Source organism: Oncorhynchus keta, chromosome 3 (genome assembly GCF_023373465.1).
Source record: "Oncorhynchus keta strain PuntledgeMale-10-30-2019 chromosome 3, Oket_V2, whole genome shotgun sequence".
Lineage (NCBI taxonomy): Eukaryota > Metazoa > Chordata > Actinopteri > Salmoniformes > Salmonidae > Oncorhynchus > Oncorhynchus keta.
In genome coordinates this window covers 4,739,458-4,767,258 of record NC_068423.1, presented here as the reverse complement: position 1 = coordinate 4,767,258, position 27,801 = coordinate 4,739,458, and the positions used below count along the sequence as shown (strand labels likewise).

Here is a 27,801-nt window from a genome sequence, read left to right as displayed (position 1 = left end):
CGCCCATGGGACTGCACTATCGATCTACTGTCTGGTTCTACCCTCCCACGGGGCACATCTACCCTTTCTCGCATGCAGAGACCGAAGCCATGGAGGCCGTCGTCCAGGAGGCGCCTGGTTCCAATCCCCACTCTATCAAAGTATATACACTACCGTTATGGAAGTATATACTACAGTTCAAAAGTTTGGGGTCACTTAGAAATCTCCTTGTTTTTCAAAGAAAAGCCATTTTCTTTTGTCCATTAAAATAACATCAAATTGATCAGAAACAAGGTGTAGACATTGTAAATTACTATTGTAGCTGGAAATTGCAGATTTTTTTTAATGGAATATCTACATAGGCGTACAGAGGCCCATTATCATCAACCATCACTCCTGTGTTCCAATGGCACGTTGTGTGAGCTAATCCAAGTTTATAATTTTAAAAGGCTAATTGATCATTAGAAAATCCTTTTGCAATAATGTTAGCGCAGGTGAAAACTTTTGTCCTGATTAAAGAAGCAATAAAACTGGCCTACTTTAGACTAGTTGAGTATCTGGAGCATCAGCATTTGTGGGTTCCAATACAGGCTCAAAATGGCCAGAAACAAAGACTTCTCTGATGAAACTCGTCAGACTATTCTTGTTCTGAGAAATGAAGGCTATTCCATGCGAGAAATTGCCAAGAAACTGAAGATCTTGTACAACGCTGTGTACTACCCCTTCACAGAACAGCACAAACTGTCTCTAACCAGAATAGAAAGAGGAGTGGGAGGCCCCAGTACACAACTGAGCAAAAAGACAAGTACAGTGCCTTGCGAAAGTATTCGGCCCCCTTGAACTAACAAATCAAAAACTGAAAAATTGGGCGTGCAAAATTATTCAGCCCCTTTACTTTCAGTGCAGCAAACTCTCTCCAGAAGTTCAATGAGGATCTCTGAATGATCCAATGTTGACCTAAATGACTAATGATGATAAATACAATCCACCTGTGTGTAATCAAGTCTCCGTATAAATGCACCTGCACTGTGATAGTCTCAGAGGTCCGTTAAAAGCGCAGAGAGCATCATGAAGAACAAGGAACACACCAGGCAGGTCCGAGATACTGTTGTGAAGAAGTTTAAAGCCGGATTTGGATACAAAAAGATTTCCCAAGCTTTAAACATCCCAAGGAGCACTGTGCAAGCGATAATATTGAAATGGAAGGAGTATCAGACCACTGCAAATCTACCAAGACCTGGCTGTCCCTCTAAACTTTCAGCTCATACAAGGAGAAGACTGATCAGAGATGCAGCCAAGAGGCCCATGATCACTCTGGATGAACTGCAGAGATCTACAGCTGAGGTGGGAGACTCTGTCCATAGGACAACAATCAGTCGTATATTGCACAAATCTGGCCTTTATGGAAGAGTGGCAAGAAGAAAGCCATTTCTTAAAGATATCCATAAAAAGTGTCATTTAAAGTTTGCCACAAGCCACCTGAGAGACACACCAAACATGTGGAAGAAGGTGCTCTGGTCAGATGAAACCAAAATTGAACTTTTTGGCAACAATGCAAAACATTATGTTTGGCGTAAAAGCAACACAGCTCATCACCCTGAACACACCATCCCCACTGTCAAACATGGTGGTGGCAGCATCATGGTTTGGGCCTGCTTTTCTTCAGCAGGGACAGGGAAGATGGTTAAAATTGATGGGAAGATGGATGGAGCCAAATACAGGACCATTCTGGAAGAAAACCTGATGGAGTCTGCAAAAGACCTGAGACTGGGACGGAGATTTGTCTTCCAACAAGACAATGATCCAAAACATAAAGCAAAATCTACAATGGAATGGTTCAAAAATAAACATATCCAGGTGTTAGAATGGCCAAGTCAAAGTCCAGACTTGAATCCAATCGAGAATCTGTGGAAAGAACTGAAAACTGCTGTTCACAAATGCTCTCCATCCAACCTCACTGAGCTCGAGCTGTTTTGCAAGGAGGAATGGGAAAAAATGTCAGTCTCTTGATGTGCAAAACTGATAGAGACATACCCCAAGTGACTTACAGCTGTAATCGCAGCAAAAGGTGGCGCGAAAAAAGTATTAACTTAAGGGGGCTGAATAATTTTGCACGCCCAATTTTTCAGTTTTTGATTTGTTAAAAAGGTTTGAAATATCCAATAAATGTCGTTCCACTTCATGATTGTGTCCCACTTGTTGTTGATTCTTCACAAAAAAATACAGTTTTATATATTTATGTTTGAAGCCTGAAATGTGGCAAAAGGTCACAAAGTTCAATGGGGCCGAATACTTTCGCAAGGCACTGTAAATTAGAGTGTCTAGTTTGAGAAAGAGACGCCTCAGAAGTCCTCAACTGGCAGCTTCATTAAATAGTACCCGCAAAACACCAGTCTCAACGTCAACAGTGAAGAGGCGACTCTGGGATGCTGGCCTTCTCGGCAGAGTTGCAAAGAAAAAGGCCATATCTCAGACTGGCCAATAAAAATAAAAGATTAAGATGGGCAAAAGAACACAGACACTGGACAGAGGAACTCAAAAGGCCAGCCTCCCAGGCCACAAGCACCAATGAGGAACGAACTGAACACTGTCCCAATAAGGGTTCTCATAGGCATGTGCTTATTGCGCCAGTAGAGTTAGGCCCTTTCCAGAAGAAACCCTAACCCCTCCTCCCTAGGCATTTACACTTATGTAGATGAAACAACTTGATAGGTGTAAGCAATAGGGTGAATGCACTTTGAAGTAAATCTCAGCTCTGTTAAAAGTGCACTCAAGAAAATATATTTTATCGATCAGTGATTCAGGAGTATCATTAAAACATGTTAATATGCCCAACCAACATTAGACAACTATACAGAACGGCCTTAAATAGCTGAAATAGGTCAATCAAATCAATGATCAGAATAGTCATATTGACCAATACTTGACATGGACATGGACATGGTGTCATACCATAGTGGGAAAGATCGGAGTATGAACCAGGAGATTGTGAGTTCAAATCCCAGGTGAAGACAAGTTGATTAATAATTACCGTATAAAATGCACAATGTAATCAAATGTGAAAACGTGTAAAAACCCTGTATGTTAAAAGTATCCCTTGCCAATAGACAAAGCGATATGAATCGATCAGTCGTTCACCAATCCGTGCCTTGATTGGCTCAGCAACAGTGACGTGATGTGTACATTTTTTTTGTGGGGGGACACAAATATTCTTGCAATGTTCCCATGAAACATGTCTAGAACATTAATATATTATGTTCTGAGAACATGGCAACCATATTCTGTGTATGTTTACAAAAACGAGAAATTCCATAATTTGGTGTGTCTCAGGTAACTCTCTAGAATGTTCCATAATTCTTCAATTGGTTTAAGATCTGGTGACTGAGATGGTCATGGCATACGGTTTACATCATTTATGCTCATCAAACCCTTCAGCTTTGTATTTACTGCAGTTTACGTTGCCCTCAAAGAGGTTGAGTGGATCTAAACCATGCCAGGAAAATACACCCCACACAATAACAGAGCCGCCAGAACCCTACCCAGCTAACAATTCTAGGGAGAGAGAACATTTTTGTTATGTTACCCGTAATGTTCCCCTAAGGTTTTCCATTAGTTAGGGAAACTGCTAAGAATGTGAGAGTATATACTGTGTCTGTAAAATGTATATAGGTTCAGAACTTTTGTGAAACAGCACAGTTAAAAATATATGGCAAATGTACAGTTGAAGTCAGAAGTTTACATACACCTTAGCCAAATACATTTAAACTCAGTTTTTCCACAATTCCTGGCATTTAATCGTAGTAAAAATTCCCTGTTTTAGGTCAGTTAGGATCACCACTTAATTTTAAGAATGTGAAATGTCAGAATAATATTAGAGAGAGTGATTTATTTCAGCTTTTATTTCTTTCATCACATTCCCAGTGGGTCAGAAGTTTTCAATTAGTATTTGGTAGCATTGCCTTAAAATGGTTTAACTTGGGTCAAACATTTTGGGTAGCCTTCCACAAGCTTTCCACAATAAGTTGGGGGAATTTTGGCCCATTCCTCCTGACAGAGCTGTTGTAACTGAGTTAGGTTTGTAGGCCTCCTTGCTTGCACATACTTTTTCAGCTCTGCCCACAAATGTTCAATGGGATTGAGGTCAGGGCTTTGTGATGGCCACTCCAATACCTTGACTTTGCTGTCCTTAAGCCATTTTGCCACAACTTTGGAAGTATGCTTGGGGTCGTTGTCCATTTGGAAGACCCATTTGCACCACACTTTAACTTCCTGACTGATGTCTGAGATGTTGCTTCAATATATCCAAATTTTCCTACCTCATGATGCCATCTATTTTGTGAAGTGCACCAGTCCCTCCTGCTGCAAAGCACCCCCACAATATAATGCTGCCACCCCCGCGCTTCACAGTTGGGATGGTGTTCTTCGGCTTGCTATATGTATGTTTGGTGGGACATTGACACGTATGTTTCTTGCCTAGAACACTAATATCTTACACTTAGAAAAAAGGGTTCTAATAGGGGTTTTCCACTTTTCCCCATAGCATAACCCTTTTTGGTTCCAGGTAAAAGCTTTTTTGGTTAAAGGTAAAACCATTTTGGGTTCCATGTTGAACTCTCTGTGGAAAAGAGTTCTATATGAAACCCAAAGGTTTCTACTTGGAACCAAAAGGGTTCTACCTGGAACCAACAAGGGTTCTTCAAAGGGTTATCCTATGGGGGACAGCTGAAGAACCGTTTTAAGTTCTAGATAGCACCTTTTTTTCTAAGAGTGTATGTTCTGAGAACATGGCAACCATGTTCTGTGTATGTTTTTTGGGACGTTGATGGAATATTCTCTAACCAACAGAAAACTGGACACATGAGTGTTCTTGCAACGTTCCTATGAAACGTGTCTAGAACGTTAATATATAACATTCTGAGAACATGGTAACCATGTTCTATTTGACATTAAGGGAACGTTCTCTACAGTTGTGGGAATGTTTGTTGTTAGCTGGGTACCTGTATGTGTCTGTCTAGTTGTGTGTATTGTGTGTGTATGTTTGTCTACATGTACGTCGCATGCATGCTCGTGTCTGCACGTGCATGTGTGTGCGTGTGTGTAGCCACTCACAGTTGCTCCTGCAGCTCCAACACGATGGCCTCCAGCTCCCTCTTCTCCTGCTGGCTCTGCTCCTCCAGCTCCACCAGCCTCGCGTTCAGCTCCTTGTTCTCCGTCTCCACGTTTGTCAACTGGGATTCCCGCAGACGCACCAGCTCCTCCAAATAGCCCTGGAGACAAGCACACATCAGGGGTGGTTTTTTTTTCTGGAAGAAAACGGGCTGAAATGGAGTCAAATGGGGAGGTGCTTGTCAAATAAGAAACGTGTTTTTGTTGTTGTTTTGAAACGTTTTGCTACAGTGTGCCCTATGACCCAGCTACACATATCCAAAGATGCCTTCCATCTACTTCTGTCTTATCAATGAGTCCTATGATAGACTACAGAGAGCAATTCGTGAGCCAGATTATCTCTTGCAGATGAGGCATTTCAAGTTATGGTTGGGCAGGAGCAGCATCTTCATAAGAACAAACTGTGCAATAACATTCAGCCCTGATCTCTGAGGTAACAGTCATTTGAGGCATGCCTGGGCACGTGTATACACCACAATATAGACCTAGTGTCTAGTTTGTTATTATATACCAAGGGCTAGTGTACAATGATACACCTATGACCTAGTGTACACCTAGGAGCAACCTACCCTAGGGAGCAAGTGAGCTGTGAATAGTTATTACAGTGCTTGAGGACACCCAACAACGACTATCTTGTCCCCTGTACTTGAGTGCCACTCATAGGCTTACTGTGGGGATCTACAAAAATACAAAATGGCTACCCACCTTCTGAGCGTAGACAATCTTGAACCTCTGCTCCATCTTGCGGCACTTGTTGGCCCAGCTCTCCTCGTCGGTGACCAGCGGGACGTAGGGGTGCTCAGGGACACTGTCATCGCTCGTGCTGCTGTCGATGCTCCGACGGTCGTCGTCGTCATCACTCAGGTAGTCATAGCTACACAGACAACAACAGATGTTAATAATAGGCCTATTTAGGCTATGTAATATTGGGCCCGTTTCCCGAACCCAGATTAAGCCTAGTCCTGGATTAAAAATCTTTCTCTATAGAGGATCACCATTAAAAGCATGTTTTAGTGTTGGCCAACACAGTCGTTTTTATCTCAAAATCAAATCATTTCTGGGTAACAATCAAGTATCTTACTGTATAGCAACCCCAGGTGTAAAACAGTAAATAACGGCTACTTCTCAGAGAGTTTTGAACTGTCAAGAGGAGTTAAACAAGGGTGTCACCATATCTATTCGTTATGGCCATCAACATGCTATCTATTAAAATCAGATCCAATAACCACATTAGAGGATTAGAAATCCAAGGCTTTAAAATAAAGGTGTCCATGTATGCCGATGACTCAAGTTTTATATTAAGTCCGCAAGCTAGACCCCTGCAATGTCTCATTGAAGATCTAGATAACTTTTCTGGACTCTCTGGACTAAAACCTAATTATGATAAGTGTACAATATTACGCATTGGATCTTTAAAAAATATCACTTTTACATTACCCTGCAGTTTATCTATAAAATGGGCTGATGGTGAAGTAGACATACTCGCTATTCATCACAAAATAGATAAATAAGCTCTCACCATGAATTTCAATAGAAAACTTGTAAAAATAGACAAGATCCTGCAACCATAGAGAGGTAAATTCCTGTCTATTTATGGAAAAATTGCCCTGATTAACTCCTTAGTCGTATCTCAGTTTACTCACTTACTTATGGTGCTGCCTCCTCTTGATGATTCGTTGAGCAAAAAATATTTTGATTTATCTGGGACGCTAAACCGGACAAAATAAAACGTGCCAATCTATATAATGAATATGTATTGGGTGGGTTGAGAATATTAAATACAAAAGCACCAAACCTCTCTCTAAAAGCTTCACTCATTCACAAGTTTTATTTGAACCCTAAATGGTTCTCAAGTAGATTACTAAGAAAAGCTCTTCCATTGTTTAATAAAAATGGCCTATTTGCCATGTCTCATTTTCATTTTCCATTAACTGAAAATTAGACTTTTTTCAAAGTATCTCTCTTTTTCAAACAAGCATTGTTTGCTTGTTTGGCAATTTCAATTCCATCCCCCTGAAAATATATAAATATTACAACATATATTATGGCTGAACTCAAATGTGCTGGTTGATAAAATACCTGTATTTATGGAAAATATGTTTGAAAAGGGTATTTTGTTCTTAAATTATATTGTAAATTGGAATGGTAGAGTTATGTCCTTCATGGAGTTATCAGAATTGTTTGGGAAGGTCTGCTCAATCCAAGAATGTCACGCCTTGGTCTTATTATTTTCTGTTTTCGTTAATTATTTGGTCAGGCCAGGGTGTGACATGGGTTTATTTTGTTGTATTTCGTATTGGGGTTTTGTAGTTATTGGGATTGCGGCTGAGTAGGGGTGTTGTATAGGCTTGGCTGCCTGAGGCGGTTCTCAATCAGAGTCAGGTGATTCTCGTTGTCTCTGATTGGGAACCGTATTTAGGTAGCCTGGGTTTCACTGTGTTTTGGTGGGTGAATGTTCCTGTCTCTGTGTAGTGTTCACCAGATAGGCTGTAATTAGGTTTCACGTTCCGTTTGTTGTTTTGTATTTGTATAAGTTATGTTCATGTATCGCGATTAATTTATTAAAGACATGAGTAACCACCACGCTGCATTTCGGTCCGACTCTCTTTCGAACAAACGAAGAACGCCGTTACAAAGAGTACCACCAATTGATTACAGCATTACCCCAAAAATGGAGGAGGCAGGTGGCAGCGAGAGGAGGTAGGGATACTGGTCTGTCTGCCCAATATAAAGGATCAAAACTGGCGGAGGAATAAAAATAAATAGGAAAGTATACCCGTTTCATCTGAGGACCAGGATGTTGACAACTGTGCCATACAGATTGCAAAAGAGTTGGGAAGAGATTTTTGATGTACCGATTTCATGGTACAGGGTGTATGAGATGATATATAAAACAACGCAAGATTCAAGACTTTGTGTTTTTCAGCTAAAATTATGATATAGAATTCTTGCCACCAACAAAATGTGGAATATTTGAGTCATAAAATCATGGAAGCTCTGCGATTTTGTTGTGAGGATACAGAATCAATAGACCATTTATTTTGGTATTGCCCTCAGGTAGCCTGTTTCTGGTCTCAGGTTCAGGAATGGTGGAAAATGCATAGCATTGATCTAAAATTGACCCTAGAAATAGTATCTGGAGAGACTGGGTCAGTCAATTACTAATATACTAATACTCTTAGTAAAAGTATTTATCTTCAACTCGCAATCTGTGGATTCAATTCGATTAGATAGATTGAAATTGTACGTTAAACATCACAGCATAGTTGAAAGACATGTGTTGCGTAGAAACCTGAAGTGGGTGGCCAGCAGAGATAGATGGGATGGGCTGAGGGAAGCTGAAGCATGTGGAATTGGAGACAAATGGGAGTGGAGTTGCTGTGTGGTAGATTGACCGTCATTCTAAGTTTTTTTTTTTTTTGTAAAAATAAAACACAATAAAAAATACATTTGAATGGGATCTTGGTGGGTTGGGGTTCACGTTTTTTGGCCTGGTGGTAGATCGGTCAACGTGCCCTTGAGCAGGGCATTGACACTGGATGCTTCTGTGTGTCGCTCTGAATGGGAATCTGTTGGATGACTGGTATGATGTTGTTGTTGAGCTGCTTCACTGCAAGTATTTTGTATGTTAAGAATATTCAATAAATACATTTTTGCAAATATTTTTAAAAAGGGCAACCATGGCATCCATGACAGGAGACGTGTCCATCTATGATGTAATGTTAAACGGGTAAGATAGTCTAGCTAGCTACATTTTCTGATATTACATGTTTCTAATTTTGACAGAAAGTGGTTTCATTTCAAGTTAGTGTATTGTTAGCTAGCTACCTAACGTTAGCTGTCTGGCTAGCTAATGTTACATATATGATCTTATTATTTGTATCTCAGAGCCATTTGCTTAGCGAGTTATATCATAATGTTAGCTAGCTAACATTGAACCTGGTTGGTTTGCTACCTGCAGATTGATGCAGGGTAGTAACGTCATGAGTTGGGATTATGGTTCATTGTTTAGCTAGCAGGCTAGCTAGCTACATGTCTTAACAAAAGACTCTACTAATGCAAGTTTTGAGTGCGTTCGAAAATTCAGTCTGGCCAGTCTACTCTGATTTTAGATCCCTCTCATCTGAGTGTGCCAGAGCACAGAATAACTGATGAATTTATGAAAGCTCAACACCCGCTGAATTTGGCCGGTGTCAGTAAAAAAGCGTAAATACATTGTTTTCAGCAGCACAGTTGCAGTCACCAACGCTCTGGATAACATGAAAACAGCCTAACCAGCTCTGCTAGGGCGAGTAAAATGGTCAGAGTTTGGGTGGGGGCTAAAGCTTAAGCGGGTGTGAATGATGCTGAATGGGTGTAGACAAAGAGGAGTTCTCAAGTAGGGGCAAAATATTCAAAGGCCATTTTCTCAAAAGTGAGGATACAAGTTTATCAACTTTCAAAGCAGAATTACTTTCCCATTGTTCCTCAAATGCAGTGCATGATATGCCATTTTGTAGCTCTGTGTCTCTGCTTTTATCCAATGTCAAAAACACCATTTAACATTTTGCTACATAAGACCGAATCAAGGCGGTCGGTCACAAATAGATAGATATTTGTGGGCTATACTCGGCCTAGTCTCGGCCTTGTCTCAGGATGGTAAGTTGGTGGTTGAAGATATCCCTCTAGTGGTGTGGGGGCTGTGCTTTGGCAAAGTGGGTGGGGTTATATCCTTCCTGTTTGGCCCTGTCCGGGCGTATCATTGGATGGGGCCACAGTGTCTTCTGACCCCTCCTGTCTCAGCCTCCAGTATTTATGCTGCAGTAGTTTGTGTCGGGGGGCTAGGGTCCGTTTGTTATATCTGGAGTACTTCTCCTGTCTTATCCGGTGTCCTGTGTGAATTTAAGTATGCTCTCTCTAATTCTCTCTTTCTCTCGGAGGACCTGAGCCCTAGGACCATGCCTCAGGACTACCTGGCATGATGTCTCCTTGCTGTCCCCAGTCCACCTGGCCGTGCTGCTGCTCCAGTTTCAACTGTTGTGCCTGCGGCAATGGAATCCTGACCTGTTCACCGGATGTGCTACCAGTCCCAGACCTGCTGTTTTCAACTCTCTAGAGACAGCAGGAGTGGTAGAGATACTCTTAATGATCGGCTATGAAAAGCCAACTGACATTTACTCCTGAGGTGCTGACTTGCTGCACCCTCAACAACTACTGTGATTATTATTATTTGACCATGCTGGTCATTTATGAACATTTGAACATCTTGGCCATGTTCTGTTATAATCTCCACCCGGCAAAGCCAGAAGAGGACTGGCCACCCCTCATAGCCTGGTTCCTCTCTAGGTTTCGGCCTTTCTAGGGAGTTTTTCCTAGCCACTGTGCTTCTACACCTGCATTGCTTGCTGTTTGGGGTTTTAGGCTGGGTTTCTGTATAGCACTTTGAGATATCAGCTGATGTACGAAGGGCTATATAAATAAATTTGATTTGAAATTGGATTTGAAATGAAGAGAGAGGAAACCGCAACGAAATTACGTCTATAATCAATAGAATAACTGTTAAATGTACCTGGCTTTATAAATCATCCATATACAGTGCCTTCATCTATATTCAGACTAGAGGTCGATGGATTAATCGGAATGGCCAAGTTTTCATAACAATCGGAAATCGGTATTTTTGGGCGCCGATTTTGCTGATTTAAAAAATATATATATTTGATTTTATATACCTTTATTTAACTAGGCAAGTCAGTTAAGAACACATTCTTATTTTAAATCACGGCCAAGGAATGGTGGGTTAACTGCCTTGTTCAGGGGCAGAACGACATATTTTCACCTTGTCAGCTCGGGGATCCAATCTTGCAACCTTACAGTTAACTAGTCCAACGCTCTAACCACCTGCCTCTCATTGCACTCCACGAAGAGCCCGCCTGTTATGTGAATGCAGGGTCTGAACAGTTATGTAAAATAAGGTATTTCATTTTTTTTTTTTTTAACAAATTTGCAAACATTTCTGAAAACCTGTTTTTGCTTTGTCATTATGGGCTATTGTGTGTAGATTGATGAGGGAAATATAGTATTTAATGTGAGTGAGAGGTGCTTCAGAGCACGGCGATTGGCAGCCGGGAGAAGGGAATTATAATTATTATATTCAGACGGCCACTGGCCACAAAAGGCCACACAAATTGTGAATGAGAGACTCATCGAGAAACAGCTCGTGCCTTTCATGATACTTTTTTCAAATCATCATTAGAGTCGCATCATGCAACCTTAGAATGTATTAAAAATCAAAACATATAGCCCATTGTTTGTATTACAACTAAAGATGCATAAATAACTCTAAATTAAGTATATAGGAGTACCTGTTTCTTTGTTAACCGCTCAACACAGAATAGCCGCATGTGCTCACTCCCTCAAATTGTTGGAGAAAATATCCTTTCTATTTTATTCAGCTATGTTCAATTGTATTTGTCCTACTATAAAATATTGCCACCGAATCTTGTCTGTTAAATGAACTAGTGTAGCCCACAACTATGTGGCATTAGGCAGATCTGTGCCTAACATAAGGACAAGAGCATGCTATTCTGTTCTTCTGAAATAGAAGAACAGACCTGTCTAAAATAAATAATGGATTCATTGTGATGGGAGTAAGCTATATTACAGGGATTTCTTAGACTTTTTAAAATGTAGATGTTCCAAAGGCCTGCTTGCATGTGTTTATGTTAATGAACGGTAACTTACCGCGAGACCGGCAGTTACTTGCTTGACAATCGCTGGCTGACAAAATGTCATGACCGCCACAGCTCTAGGAACAACCCCCCTAAAATTCAGTTCAGTTGAATTTCGTTCATACTGTGTGTCCCGTTCTATAGTCATTTATCAACGAAAGCAAATGAACACACATCCCACTGGTTGAGGAGCTGGACCACGCACGAGAAAGTCATTCCTTTCCACAACAACGACACACTCCCAGCAGTGACTTATTGGTGAGATACACAACACAAGGACAATGTTTCAATCCCCATTGGGATCTTACGCTAAAAACAAGGACAATGTTTCAATCCCCATTGGGATCTTACGCTAAAAACAAGGACAATGTTTCAATCCCCATAAAAACAAGGACAATGGGATCTTACGTGTTTCAAAACGCTAAAAACAATCTTACGGGACAATGTTTCAATCCCCATTGGGATCTTACGCTAAAAACAAGGACAATGTTTCAATCCCCATTGGGATCTTACGCTAAAAACAAGGACAATGTTTCAATCCCCATTGGGATCTTACGCTAAAAACAAGGACAATGTTTCAATCCCCATTGGGATCTTACGCTAAAAACAAGGACAATGTTTCAATCCCCATTGGGATCTTACGCTAAAAACAAGGACAATGTTTCAATCCCCATTGGGATCTTACGCTAAAAACAACAATGTTTCAATCCCCATTGGGATCTTAATGTGTTTCAATCCCCATTGGGATCTTACGCTAAAAACAAGGACAATGTTTCAATCCCCATTGGGATCTTACGCTAAAAACAAGGACAATGTTTCAATCCCCATTGGGATCTTACGCTAAAAACAAGGACAATATTTACCCCGTCAAAGATTCCAATAAAGATCCATATTATTTACTTAGGATTATTTGTAAAAAATAATATATATTTTTTTTAAACTAACATGTTCAAACCTCATGATTATTTAAACTGTCTAACACTATCATAACACCAGGTTGTAATACACAAGGTTGATTATGTTTCATGGTCATTTCAGTCTTTATAAACCATGTATAAACAAACAATGTATTGTCCAATGTTTGTTTAATCAAGATTGTGGCTTTAACATAGCTCTACATTACCTCTGTGTGAACTTTAGGTATGGCGTGTAGTCGATGACAGCAGAGGATTTTCCATCCAGGGCCTCCCCCTTTAGACAGAAACTGTGGACAGAAATTCATAACCCAATCAAACACGAACCTATGGACAGCAACCTTGTCATATGACTATGTCCATCACAGAATAACAAGGCCCTCTTGAGTTCCTCTCCTGGTGTCTCTCTGCCATTGTTGCTGTAACTTCCTCAAACTTTCTCAAGGCCTTGTTTTTGAAAAGCATTTACTGACAAATGCATTTTTTAAAAGCACTAGAAAAACAATTGATTTCTCAGATTTCATCGAGCATGTTCTCCCAGCCTCACCTGAAGTCTATGGCTCCGAGTCCAATAAGCATCCCTGTTAGGACCGTGGCTTCTTCCCTTAGCATGATGGCCCCATCACCATAGAACCTCCTGTAGCACACACACACACATATATATAGGTGTGTCAGGTACCCTAGGTGTTTGTTGGGATTGTTAGTTGTCATTAAGGTTGTGGCGGTCATGAAATTTTGTCAGCCGGTTATTGTTATGCAAAAGACTGCCGGTCTCACGTTAATTCATATAAAACAGGTCAGCATCTCCAGGCCTCCACGGAGTCCACACATACAAGCCACAGATGCACGCATTTAGAACATTTTTAAAAAGTCAAAGAAATCTATTTAATATACACCATCACAATAAATCCATTATTTTAGTCAGGTCTAAAGAAACATTATGATGTGAAGAATTAACAGAATATGGAGGGCCTACTGTATGTTATCTGGCTATGCTCAATGCCATAGGCTGTAGGCGTGTTAATTTAGCTGACAAGATATGCTTATAAATCCTGTGCCATTATTTTATATTTTACAATTTATAGTAAGAACAATATAATTGAACTATTCTGAATAAAATAGAAAGGATGTTGTTCCCGTTCTAGAGTGAGTGCGCATATGAAGTGGCTATGTTGAGCGCAAAAGGGTTTGAAACAGGGCCTATATGCTTGATTTAGAGTTATTTGGCAACTTTAGTTGTGAATCATACAAACCTTCGAAAGTCTTATAAATCAAAACATATATAGGCTGCATGATGCGACTATAGGCTATTGATGATTTGAGAAAGTGGCAAAAAAAGCTTGTGCTCTGCTCCTTGCCTCATGCTGAACAGCTGTTCTCTCTTCAAGAGATCATATGTTCACCCACATGATGTCAGCTGGTGCTGTTGTGGCAGGGCTGAAATGCAGTGGAAATGTTTTTGGGGGATTCAGTTCATGTGCATGGCAAATAGGGAATTCATCTGATTACTCTTCATAACATTCTGGAGTATATGCAAAATACCATCATACAAGCTGAGGCAGCAGACTTTGTCAAAATTCATATTTGTGTCATTCTCAAAACTTTTGGCCACGACTGTATATCCACAGTAAAACGAGTCCTACATCAACGTAACCTGAAAGGCCGCTCAGAAAGGAAGAAGTCATTGCTCCAAAACCGCCATAAAAAAGGTTTGCAACTGCACATAGGGACAAAGATCGTACTTTCTGGAGAAATGTCCTCTGGTCTGATGAAACAAAAAATAGAACTGTTTGGCCATAATGACCATCGTTATGTTTGGAGGAAAAAGGGGGATGCTTGCAAGCCGAAGAACACCATCCCAACCGTGAAGCACGGGGATGGCAGCATCATGTTGTGGGGGTGTTTTGCTGCAGGGGGGACTGGTGCACCTCACAAAATAGATGGCATCATATGAGGGAAGGAAAATTATGTGAGGCAGGAAAAGTATGTGGATATATTGAAGCAACATCTCAAGATATCAGTCAGGAAGTTCAAGCTTGGTCACAAATGGGTCTTCCAAATGGACAATAACCCCAAGCATTCTTCCAAAGTTGTGCAAAATGGCTTAAGGACAACAAAGTCAAAGGATTGGAGTGGCCATCACAAAGCCCTGACCTCAATCCCATAGAACATTTGTGGTCAGAACTGAAAAAGCATGTGCGAGCAAGGAGGCCTCCAAAACTGACTCAGTTACACCAGCTCTGTCAGGAAGAATGGGTCAAAATTGTAGAAGGCTACCCGAAAAGTTTGACCCAAGTTAAACTATTTTAAGGCAATGCTACCAAATACTAATTGAGTGTATGTAAACTTCTGATCCACTGGGAATGTGAATAAATACATAAATGCAGAAATAAATCTTTCTCTCTACTATTATTCTGACATTTCACATTCTTAAAATAAAGTGGTGATTCTAACTGACCTAAGACAGACAATGTTTACTAGGATTAAATGTCAGGAATTGTGAAAAAACTGAGTTTAAATTTGGCTAAGGTGTATGTAAACTTCCGACATCAACTGTGTGTATATATACAGTGCCTTGCGAAAGTATTCGGCCCCCTTGAACTTTGCAACCTTTTGCCTCATTTCAGGCTTCAAACATAAAGATATAAAACTGTATTTTCTTGTGAAGAATCAACAACAAGTGGGACACAATCATGAAGTGGAACGACATTTATTGGATATTTCAAACTTTTTTAACAAATCAAAAACTGAAAAATTGGGCGTGCAAAATTATTCAGCCCCCTTAAGTTAATACTTTTTAGCGCCACCTTTTGCTGCGATTACAGCTGTAAATCGCTTGGGGTATGTCTCTATCAGTTTTGCACATCGAGAGACTGACATTTTTTCCCATTCCTCCTTGCAAAATAGCTCACTCATTTTTTTTTTAGATATACTGTAGGCCTACCATAGGCCAAATTAGTCTCACTAGTGTTGAGTAATGTGATGTTAAAAGTGGTGTAGGTTTTATTTATATAAAAAGCATATTGAAGCAATAGGATCTGAAGCAATGAGATTTCAGCATCATTTCGCGCTGCTCTGAGACAAGCATGGCGACTGGTCTTGATAAATCAATGAGATTTTCATTTTCACTGAATCTCCATTTGGATATAGGTTAGACTAGAATTAGAAAATGTGGGTACAGAAATGTTATGCTCTTAGTGTAACCTTTATTTCACTAGGCAAGTCAGTTAAGAACAAATTCTGATTTACAGGGACAGCCTATTCCTTCCTCCCCGTCTGGGAGTTGAACCCTGGTCTCCGGCGTGCCCTGCCCGCACAACACAGGGATTCTTTAGCTAAATAGCCCAGTACTGTACTGACGACCATCACGTTGTACAGCTTCATATTTCCCGTACCATCCTAACGGAAACCCAGAGGGTTTTTGTTTTTCTTGGAACAGAAACACCATAATATTAATCAAATCTAGAGTCGGCTTTCTATTCCGCAACAAAGCCTCCTTCACTCACGCCGCCAAACTTACCCTAGTAAAACTGACTATCCTACCGATCCTCGACTTTGGCGATGTCATCTACAAAATAGCTTCCAACACTCTACTCAGCAAACTGGATGCAGTTTATCACAGTGCCAACCGATTTGTTACTAAAGCACCTTATACCACACACCACTGCGACCTGTATGCTCTAGTCGGCTGGCCCTCGCTACATATTCGTCGCCAGACCCACTGGCTCCAGGTCATCTACAAGTCCATGCTAGGTAAAGCTCCGCCTTATCTCAGTTCACTGGTCACGATGGCAACACCCATCCGAAGCACGCGCTCCAGCAGGTATATCTCACTGATCATCCCTAAAGCCAACACCACATTTGGCCGCCTTTCGTTCCAGTTCTCTGCTGCCTGTGACTGGAACGAATTGCAAAAATCGCTGAAGTTGGAGACTTTTATCTGCCTCACCAACTTCAAACATCTGCTATCTGAGCAGCTAACCAATCTCTGCAGCTGTACATAGTCTATCGGTAAATAGCCCACCCAATTTTACCTACCTCATCCCCATACTGTTTTTATTTATTTACTTTTCTGCACACCAATATCTCTACCTGTACATGACCATCTGATCATTTATCACTCCAGTGTTAATCTGCAAAATTTTTATTATTCGCCTACCTCCTCATGCCTTTCGCACACAATGTATATAGACTCTTTTTTTTCCTACTGTGTTATTGACTTGTTAATTGTTTACTCCATGTGTAACTCTCTGTTGTCTGTTCACACGGCTATGCTTTATCTTGGCCAGGTCACAGTTGCAAATGAGAACTTGTTCTCAACTAGCCTACCTGGTTAAATAAAGGTGAAATAAAAATAAAATAAAAAGTACCAGTCAAAAGTTTGGACACACCTACTCGTTCCAGAATTTCTCTTTATTTTTACTATTTTCTACATTGTAGTATAATAGTCAAGACATCACAACTATGAAATAACATATGGAATCAGTTAAAAACAAATTCTTACTTACAAGGACAGCCTACTCCTTCCTCCCCGTCGGGGGAATTGGACACCGGTCTCTCGCATTCTCTAGTACAGACATGGTCTGCTCTCCCTTATGTAAGGAATTAGGCAATTTCCCATGTTTACTACTATTGTAGGCTATGTTTACTTGTCAGACAGCACAGTAGCCTAATAAACAAATGCAGGTGGCTTATATCATCAAAATGCTTTAAATGCTTTATTTTACAAATGTAAAAGCATATATTGTACAGTACTGTATTTCTTCATCTGCATCTTTATGAACAAAATAATGATAAAAATACTCTTTCAAAATACTGATGTTGATTTAGTTATGGATCCATAACAAATTACTATGGGAATAAATCTCACTGATTTACAGAAATATTGGAACAAAGTTGTCTAATGAAGGTAAACCATTTAGAATCCTTCAATGCTGTAGCCTACTCCCAACTGTCACCCTGAGGGTTTCATTTTTCTCAGAATAGAAACACCATAATATTAATTACATTTATTAAACCAAATTTCTTAAAATCAATCCCATGTACTATGTTATGGCAACGGTTGTATATTCTCTAGTAATGCCAACATGGGAGACTATCAAATGCTTCTCAATTCTGCCCTCTGGTGGTCAAACTAGCACTAACCTTGCATTAACGTAAAAAGTTACTGACAATTAAATAACGTGCCATAGAATGTGGTGTGCTGCAGTATGACACCACTTTTAAAGGAGGAATATGTAGATATTCCATTAAAAATCTGCCGTTTCCAGCTATAATAGTAATTTCCAACATTAACAATGTCTACACTGTATTTCTGATCAATTTGATGTTATTTTAATGGACAAAAAATGTGCTTTTCTTTCAAAAACAATGACATTTCTAAGTGACTCCAAACTTTTTAACGGTAGTGTATATTACTTTGTATATGTAAAGACACGATTAAATCAAGAATAGTCTAATGGGTGACAATATTAGCATATCACTTGTGAATGATATATTGTTATTTGTGAATGATGCCCAGCGTAAGGCAGGAAACATTCCCTTTTTTTGCGTGATTTTTCAAATCATAGTCGCACACCTCATGTAGCCTAGCCCATAGGCCTATATGTTTTGATAAGGTTTGTATCACAACTAAAGTGGCCAAATTGCTTCATTTTAAGAGCCTAACTGGCATACATAAGTAGCGCGTGAGTTTCAAGTTTGGGAAGATCATTTTCACGTAAAAATGCACATTTATAATAAAAGCATTACATGCATAACCGCATTTGCAGTCACTTTTGATCATGTTTATTTACCACGAATGGAACATTTGCGCTTATAGCCTACTGCAGTGTACGCATTGCGGCTCTTATAATGTGAAGAAATAGCCTAATAGTTTATTTTTTAAATTTGCTAAACGTTCTGATCTGTTGCATCAGCCACATTGCGGAAAACGCGTTTTGGGATGCTAGTGGTTGTATTAATTTCGGATCTATCGCATCCCACAAATGTCCCAAACAATGTTTGGAATATGTATTTCTCGCACTGAATAGAATAGGTCAATTTTTGTACTATGGGGGATAGTAATTTGACACAGGCTAGTGCTTTTGCTGTTCGTAGGACTATGTGGACAGTTCTTCCAATATCTTCAATATGAACCTTGAAATTGGATAAGGAAGCGTGCAGTTGCATCCCCGATGTGTCTGTCTTCACTTGTAGCCTGTGAGAGAGACCCGATCACGTGATGGAGAGAAATGTGAGTGAGAGGTGATTCGGATCACGCAGCACTCAGGGAGAAAGGCACAACACAGCACTCTGGGCCATGGGCAAAAGGCATGGATTTTTTTAGGGTGCATTACGGCCACACACAGGGGATGACACCAGGAAATTTGAGGCAAAATCAAGTGCTTGTAAAATTGTGAGTGTGAGACTGAGGAAGTATGTTCAGCCTGCGCAAAAAAACAAAGCAGAGCTCACGCCTTTCAATCAACTTTTTTCAAGTCATCATTAGAGTCGCATCATGCAGCCTTACAGAGTATTACAAATCTAAACATGTCGTCCAACGTTTGTAAAACAACTAAAGTTACATTAATAACGCTGAATTAAGCATATAAAAGTACCGCTTTCGCTCAACACAGAATAGCCGCATGTGAGCACTCCCTCAAGTCGTTTGGAGAAAATATCCTTTTTATTTTATTCAGCTTTGTTCAATTGTATTCTTCATATTAAAAAATTATATAAAATAATGACATGGAATTATAAGCAAATCTTGTCTGCTAAATTAACTAGTGAAGCCCACAGCCATTTGGCATAGCCAGATCAGGACGTAACAACTCAGAGTATGCTATTCTGTTCTTCTGCAATAGACTACAATTTCTTCATATCGTGTTTCTTTAGACCCGTCTAAAATAAATCATGTATTTTTGTGAAGGTTTAGGCTATATTACATGGATTTATTAGACTTTTCAAAATGTAGATGTTCCAAAGTTTTGCATCAGTGGCTTGTAGGCTGTGTGTGGAGGCCAGGAGATGTGAAATGTGTTTGTGTAAATTAATGCTCAATTACCTTGAGACCGACAGTTATTTGCTTGACAATCACCGGCTGACAAAATGTTGTGACTGCCACAGCCCAAGTCCTGACTCATGACTCCCAGTGCAGCGGTAATACAGTCAAAGCAACAGCCCTAGTTGTCATTCTACGCACCCAGTTTGTGTGCCTGCATTAGCTGTTTGTGCACACTGTATGGTTGTGGCTTAGTTCAGGTATGGTTGTATTGTGGACTTTGGTGAACATTGTATAGTCATAGTGGCTGTCAATACTTGCTCGTGATCATGTGATGAGGTAGCCCCACCTGCGAACTTCAAAACCAGTCTCTGCCCTGAGGCCAAGATGGAATATCCTAATGGTCTAGCACGTTGGTTGCTCCCGTGGGTCACATCTTAGACCGTTAGTCCAAGAGGAAATTCCCTCTTGGTCCGAGGGCAGACACTGGTTTTGACATTCGCAGGTGGGGCTACCTCATCACGTGACCATGAGCAACCATGCCAGACTCATATCCGCTACAATAGCATTGTTGAGGCATGGTTGCACTGTAGTCAGAGCATACTGCTGACCTGGTTGTCCGACTGTCCCTCAGGGCAGTGGATATGTATTCAGAGAGTCTCTTCTCCATCAGGGCTACTCGAATCCAGGCTCGACCCTGCAGAAGACAGACAGGCAGAAACTATTAATCACATTTATTTATTTGTTTATTTGTCAGGGACCATGTACAACATGCCATTGCACCAGATTTAACTTGATAGCTACATTCAATCTGTAGTCCCTGCCAAATGCCAGTGAGACAAACATAGCGCTACTAGGCTTTAAGTAAGTAAGTAAGTAAATAAGTAAGAAGTAAGTCAGCCAGTTATTCAGTCAGTCTAAGTAAGTAAGGATGCCGATCTCTTGCCTTGGCCCGCGAGGTGCTGATGTTCTCCATGTTCTCAATGCTGCTGATGCAGCTGTTCTGGACCTTTCCGCAGGCCAGCCTGATGAAGTCCCAGTAGCTGCGCTGTCCATCAAACCAGCTGCCCGACCCTGACCCCGCCCAAAGAAAGGGTCACTCTCAAAACACTGCTTTTTGGAATACATCCCTCTTCTGATTGTGATACTTTAAAATGTTACAGTATGTCTTTGTGTACTGGCAACTATTCAAATGTATTTGATAATATGTCAATGTTCTATGGTTTATGCTAGTTTTACCTGTGAAGCCGTGGCTGAGGATGTGCTCGAGGACAGCTGCGAAGTTGATGAACTCCTCTGATGAGTCATCGATGGGCTCGGCGGTGTACTTCTCCAACAGAGTCTTCACTGAAAACCTATCAGGAAGAGAGAGATGGTTAGTTAGTAGATGGTCACTACTAAGTGATCCTTTTTCCACCAATCAACACAAAGATTGTTTCATGTGAATGTTGAGGGTGGTAAACAGACAAACAATTACAAACTATACTTGAAGCAACTTGTCATAATACCTTCATGAGACTATAATATCATTACAAATGAGGAAAAACAAATAATGATGCCAATAATTTTAGAAAGAACAGGAGAATGTCAGGAAGCTCTCAAAAGAAGAGTCAATCAGCTTTTACCGGGTTGGCTCAAATTTACAACACTGCATGAATAAGACACTTCTAGAAAATTACTCAGTGAGGAAAGAAAACAGCACATGCTCCAACAAAAGTAATAACAGTATAATTTGTAAGTTCAATGTGACAAAGACAAGATCTGCCTATTGTAGGCCTATATGTTCCTCTACATAAAATACATTTTTCCTTTCACCAATCTGTTGTTATGGTAACTAAGAGATATTTCGTGCAGAGCAAAACAGTCATGCACTAACTTTTACGCTAAATAATTCAGGAAGTCCTTTTCACAGAATGTCCAATGAGACGGAGCTATATTACTGGGTGAAAATAGCCATTTGGTCGCACTGGCCCCTGCTGAATAACCATTTCAAACCTCCTACATTTCCTAAGGTCATTAGACTCTGATGGGTAGGCTACTGCAGAGCCAGATAGATAAGGATACTATAATAGAGTCTACAGTCTTAGTGTTTTGTCTTGTTTTGCATCCTAAAGCACTGCTCAGAAATATTAGTGTGAGACTGTATGTAAATGGAGGGCCATTCATGTTCAGGTGGTCAGTCACTGTGATGAATTTCAGGGAGGGGAGCGAGCGAGCAGGCAGGCAGTCAGCGTCACACACACACACACACACACACACACACACACACACACACACACACACACACACACACACACACACACACACACACACACACACACACAGTTGAATAACACATCACAATGCTTATTCTAACGGTAGTTTGGTAACAAGCCCAGGCAGAGAAGCAAGTGATTTCACTCTCCATTGTTCGGAGGGTAACAATGTCTCCTTCAGCTACACTGGGGCATCCCGGATACAAGAGAATAATTGGTTGACAATACGGGAAGCCAGCAGTGCATATATTCACCTGATTTTTCATTGTACTTAAAAGGAGCTAGGGCAAGACACGAAAATTTATATCCCTGGATAGTTCAGTTTGTCATTTTTTCTTTAAATTCTAATGTGATCAACTGGATCATAATGTAGAATATTCTCTATATTTTTAGCTCTGATACAACTATAAGGACACTAGTGGCACCCCACACTATGGGCGGTAAATCATTGGATCTGATTCATTTGATTCAATGCAATTCGATCTTTGAGGACTGCAACCATAGAAATACAATGCATTTATGCTACTAATAAGATATTGTCAACTTCCTGTCTATGGTTATTTTGCTCACTGCTCAATGTCAATTTCTCACTGTCAACCTATGAGTGCAACTATTACTGATTTTGCACAGACATTTTGGGGGGTTTCAAATGCAACTGGAGCCAAGTCAATTTTTAGGCAACTCATTTCGAATTCACCGGTGGTATCTTGTGTGACTATAAAAGTCTGTCCGCGACCAGGCACAGTAAAATAATTTGTTTGCAAAAGTTACTGGCCTGCCTTACATCATAGAAGGCCCTTCAAAATATAATTACTATTGTGATGCATAATTGCTATGGTAATTTGGAATGTTCAGTCAATGAGCCCCACTGGGCACAGACGTCAATTCATTGTCTATTCTACATTGGTTCAACGTCATTTTATGAAATTAAATTACATGGAAACAACATTGATTGAACCAGTGTGTGCCCAGTGGAGCATTATGGGTAAGGTAGTCAGTCTACAGTTTCCAAATTGGCCCACAAATGCACACATCATCTGCATTGTGACAGCACTGTTACCTATGGCAACCGCGGCATTCCAAAAACAAAACCTGGGAAAAATAACAATAATACAAAACACAGCGGAATATAAAGTGGCCAGGGGCATGTAATAGGGTGACGAGCTTCTTTTGAGCCTAAAATGAAGACCAATGCTGCAAAATTGTGGGAGGCGATTCCCCTGTTCATGGCTTACTGTATGACACTATAGAAGACTGGAACCTTAAAAAGACTAAGGACCACTTCTAAGGACATTGCATTTCCAAGGACTCAACATTGCAATAGCCTATTACTCATCTTCCTATTGTAGGCAGTTTTTAATGGTCTCCTGAGCCTATGTATCCTGACTCCCTGGGGTACCAGCTGCTATGCTATGTCCTTGCCCATAAAAGGTTGTCGTCATAGCAACGACACCATCCGCGAGGAGACATGATGACATGAGACACTCTCAACTCACAAGAGCCAGGTCGATGGAAATGATTCAACTTTTTTTTTTAAACAGTCAAGCTTGTGCTGTGTTAGTCTATTTGTAGTTTCGCTTATGAACATTAAAAATAATGAAGATATGCCCCCCCCCCATCCAAGTCATCTTGTTACAGTATAGGCCTATGGATGACGTAATTGCTTCACAAGCTACAGTATGGCTGCTGTAGCCTATCTTGCAAGTGCTCTGTATTGAAGGGGTGGTGGAAATGCTGGGTCTCTTAGTTTTGAAGGTTGAGTGTAAATGTCAAAATGATTAATAAGAAAAACAGGAGATAGCACATCACAATACGCTATTGTAGACCTAAACCTAAGGCGTGAGCGAAATCTATAGGCACACCCATTTTGTAATAGCCTACATTTTAAAAATGCGCACATTACCTGCAAACCGTGATGAGGTTCTTGCGCTCCACCGCAACACTCCGAGAAATAGAGGATGTTTTTTTTGAGACATCAAGCATAGCCATAGTTGCCTGCACACAACTCGGCTCCATACGGAGATGGCGGCACCGCTCAGCCCACTGTTATGAATCCTGCACCACAGGACCCCTCCCTGCCCAGGCGATGCTCCTCATCCACTTTTCTGTTGTTAGGGGTTAAAAAAAAGATGACACTTTTTTAAAGACACCCTCGCATGCCTCCACGTTTAAGTCTACAAGCTGAACCTCGGGACCTGCATTGACAATAACAGAGAGCCGAATAATCTATACCGGTATTCCGCTCTCCTCCTGCTCTCTTCTCAGTCGGCGAAATGTCCTTCCGTAGGACGAGGGTCTCGACAAAGAACCGGTTGGGTGATTGGTTTAGCTTTCTTGAGTGCGTGACGTCACACAGACGCTATACGCTATACTGTCTGTTATTTATATATATATAAAGCCTCAAATTTGCCCGGATGGCAGGAACAGGGGAAAGAGCCAATACATTTGTATTGGTCAGCCTGTTGCGTGCTTTGGTGTGTGTGTTCCCAAACAAGGACCAGTTACGCTCTGAGGCGGCTGATGTTGGGGGGATTTGGAGGATGATGGCAGGAACAGGGGAAAGAGCCTCAGATCCACAAAGTCCCTTCCACCAGGTGGCTGATGAGATTTGTTGGCATGACTGCCAAATTGCAACTCCATTCCAAAGCCCTTACTTGGAAGTGTACTTCGCCATACTGCCAATAACCTTGCCCTCATCCAGGCCAGAGACACAGTAGTGATGACACCGTAGGTCTTGTTGGTCTCTGCACCAGACAGGATACTCTTGCCAGCATACTTGGGGTCAACATTGAGCTACAACTGGGTAGGCAGTTGGTAGTCTAAATCCTTTCTGATGTTATTGCTGTTTCTAAAGCCATTGACATATGTTAGCCTACTGTAACCACACACACAGTGTGTGTGTGTTAAGGTTGGGCGATTGTGTACAAGCCTACATAGCCTAATTGTGCCCCATAGCAATCCTCGATAGTCGATCGCTATTGGGGGGGTCTTTCTTATGGCTACCCATGTATTATTTGGAAAGTAATAAATATATTTTTAAAAGCATTCATGACTTGGGTAAATGTAATATACTAACTATTACTCCTGTTAAAAATATGAAATGGTATTACAATTGGTGAAGAGCACATTATTACTTGTTTAGGACTCGAAACTCAGGGTTTAGGACTTGAGACTTGACTTGAGAGTTGTTGGTCTTGACTTGAGACTTGATTCGGACTTGCCTGTCTTGACTTGGGACTTGACTTGGGACTTGAGTGCTAAGACTTGAGACTTACTTGTGACTTGTAAAACAATGACTTCGTCAATGACTCTGTCAGATAGTGCCCGTGGCATTTTCCTGTAAAGATGAGAAGAAAATAGCAAAAAATACCCATAGTTCAGCAGTTAGATGAAACAATTCCTTTATAAGATAAAAGTTTTAAAATGAAACGTGTAAACAGGTGAATTAACACTCCTCAGTTAGCAGGCTCAAGTAAGCTAAAACCCACATGTAAGCAAATACTAACTAGTTGAAATTGTTAACAAGTTTGAAATGATTTAAACACACTTTGCTCTAGGCTACTGTTTACTAGTTAACAAAAAATCATATATGTCTTATGAAATATATTCACCCCACCCAGTATTGTAATCAAAACTTACCAGACAGCATGTAGTCCTTGGCTCAGACAGTGTAGTAGGGTGGGCTCAATAGCATCTCATTAGTGTGTAAGATCTTGAGAATCAGATGTACATGTGATGGAAGAGTGCACTGCACATGTGATGGAAAAATGCACTGTGCATGCAGTGTCATGCCCTGACCTTAGGGATCCTGTTTATGTCTCTATGTTGGTTTGGTCAGGGTGTGATTTGGAGTGGGTATTCTATGTTCTATTATTTGTATTTCTATGTTTTGGCCGGGTAGGGTTCTCAATCAGGGACAGCTGTCTATCGTTGTCTCTGATTGAGAACCATACTTAGGTAGCCCTTTTTCCCACCTGTCTTTGTGGGAAGTTGACTTTGTTTATGGCACATAGCGTAAAGCTTCACGGTTTGTTGTAGTGTTTATTGTTTTGTTATGCGTCTTTTTCTAATAAAGAGAACATGTATGCTCACCACGCTGCACCTTGGTCCTCTTCATTCTCAACTGCCATGACATGCAGAGAGTTACAATTCCATTGAATTGGGGATAGTTTCACCAAAATATGCCACAATACCTAAAATTGCTTTATGTGTATACCACAAAAAATGTTTACTGTTATAAGCAAACTTCTTTGATGATTTTAAGGGCTTAACTCCCCATGGAACATTTTTGGGAAAATTCTGGACATTTACGGGAAAGTTTCCAACACTATGCAACCCTACTCACGAGCATAATCGATTCAATGAAACAGTCGATATTGCTTCTTTTTCAGTGAGTAAGGTCACAGGGCCATGGGCTGTGAAGAAACCAAAGCACCAGGGAAACTGGAGCCGGTCACTGCAGGGGTACGCCTAGTAACCGGGCCCCGACAACCATCCCAGGCTAATAGTGCCTAAAGAACTGAGCTTAATACAGAGCCATGTGGTAATACCAATACTCCTCCCTGTATCACACCAGAAGTAGTCAGAGTACAACAGAAACATGAGCTGAGAAAGATCTCCACTTTACCATCACCAGACCCACCAGCTGCTAAAAATGAACATGTTGTAAGACTCATAGGGAGAAGAGCCCTGACCCAATGTAACTTGAATGGCTTAGCAGTAAGTGCTTTGCTTGACACAGGAGCTCAAGTCAGCATGATAGATCGTATTTGGAAAACATACCTGATCTTGATATCAGATAACAAATTGAAATCATTAACGGTGATAACGAGCTGGAGGTGTATGCAGTAAATGGAGACCTCGTCCCTTTCGATGGTTGGGTTACCGTAAAAGTACACTTACCTGGGAATGAGGACCCCAGCCTGTCAATAAATTTGCTTTCCTAATGAGTAGTTTACCACTGGAGAGGCCATTGCTTGGGTTCAATGTACTTGAAGAACTGGTCCAAGGGCATCCATAAAGACTAATACCCTCATTACCCTACTCTGTGGGGCCATCTCTGTCCCGATTGACAAAACAAAGGCCATTGTGAGCTGTATGCAGACCGTAAAACCCAATGTGCAACAAGGATGCCTGAGACATCACCGTTGGCCAGGTAGCTTGGATTAAGTGTAGAGTTCAGCTCAGTATGGACCAATCCGATGCCCCAGTGTTGTTTGAGCTAGATGAAAAAGGTATGCCGCTACAGCAACTGGATATGGGTGAAGGCTTGCTAGAAATCTAGGACCAATGGAGGCCATATGCTGGTAGGAAACAACACAAAACACATCATCATCCTGCCACGAAAGACAGCTCTGGGCAGTATTCAGCCCATTCAGAAGATGGTTGAAACAGTCTCATCCAGCAAATCAGAATTCAATGTCAACAGTGTTACCAGCTGATGGAAACCCATCACTGTGGCACCCGCCAGTTGACATCAGTCACCTAGACAAGCGGCAGAAAGAGGCAGCCAAGAAGATGTTATATAAAGAATCAGCAGTATTTGCTCAAGACAGCAATGACCTTGAGTATATTACAAGCCTACCAATCACTCAACCTCAAAGATGACATTCCTGTGCAGAGAGTGTACTCATCAGTCCCGAAGCCATTGTTCCAAGAAGTTCAAATCTGCTGTCTCAGCCACTGCCTGTCACCAAGGGAGTACCCCAAGGCTCAATCCTAGGCCCCATGCGCTTCTAAATTTACATCAACAACATAGCTCAGGCAGTAGGAAGCTCTCTCATCCATTTATATGCAGA

The 27,801-nt window shown here is 40.9% G+C and overlaps 1 protein-coding gene across 2 annotated transcripts in view; it reads right to left on the bottom strand.

Annotated features, from left to right (window-relative positions):
* Positions 1–24,312, bottom strand: part of rundc3ab (RUN domain containing 3Ab) — a 31,394-nt gene extending 7,082 nt beyond the window's left edge. The window contains exons 1-9 of one of the 2 annotated variants that reach the window (XM_035745781.1): positions 24,236–24,310; positions 23,907–24,108; positions 20,988–21,103; positions 20,695–20,822; positions 20,360–20,445; positions 13,314–13,403; positions 12,976–13,056; positions 5,851–6,019; positions 5,089–5,246 (exon numbers count right to left, since the gene is read on the bottom strand). In XM_035745781.1, the coding sequence (XP_035601674.1) occupies positions 5,089–5,246; positions 5,851–6,019; positions 12,976–13,056; positions 13,314–13,403; positions 20,360–20,445; positions 20,695–20,822; positions 20,988–21,103; positions 23,907–24,019 (941 nt within the window). In that variant the 5' untranslated portion in view covers positions 24,020–24,108; positions 24,236–24,310. Of the gene's footprint in view, positions 1–5,088; positions 5,247–5,850; positions 6,020–12,975; positions 13,057–13,313; positions 13,404–20,359; positions 20,446–20,694; positions 20,823–20,987; positions 21,104–23,906 lie in introns of both variants that reach the window. The other variant, XM_035745771.2, reaches the window with a different exon arrangement.
* Between the last annotated feature and the right edge of the window lie 3,489 nt (positions 24,313–27,801).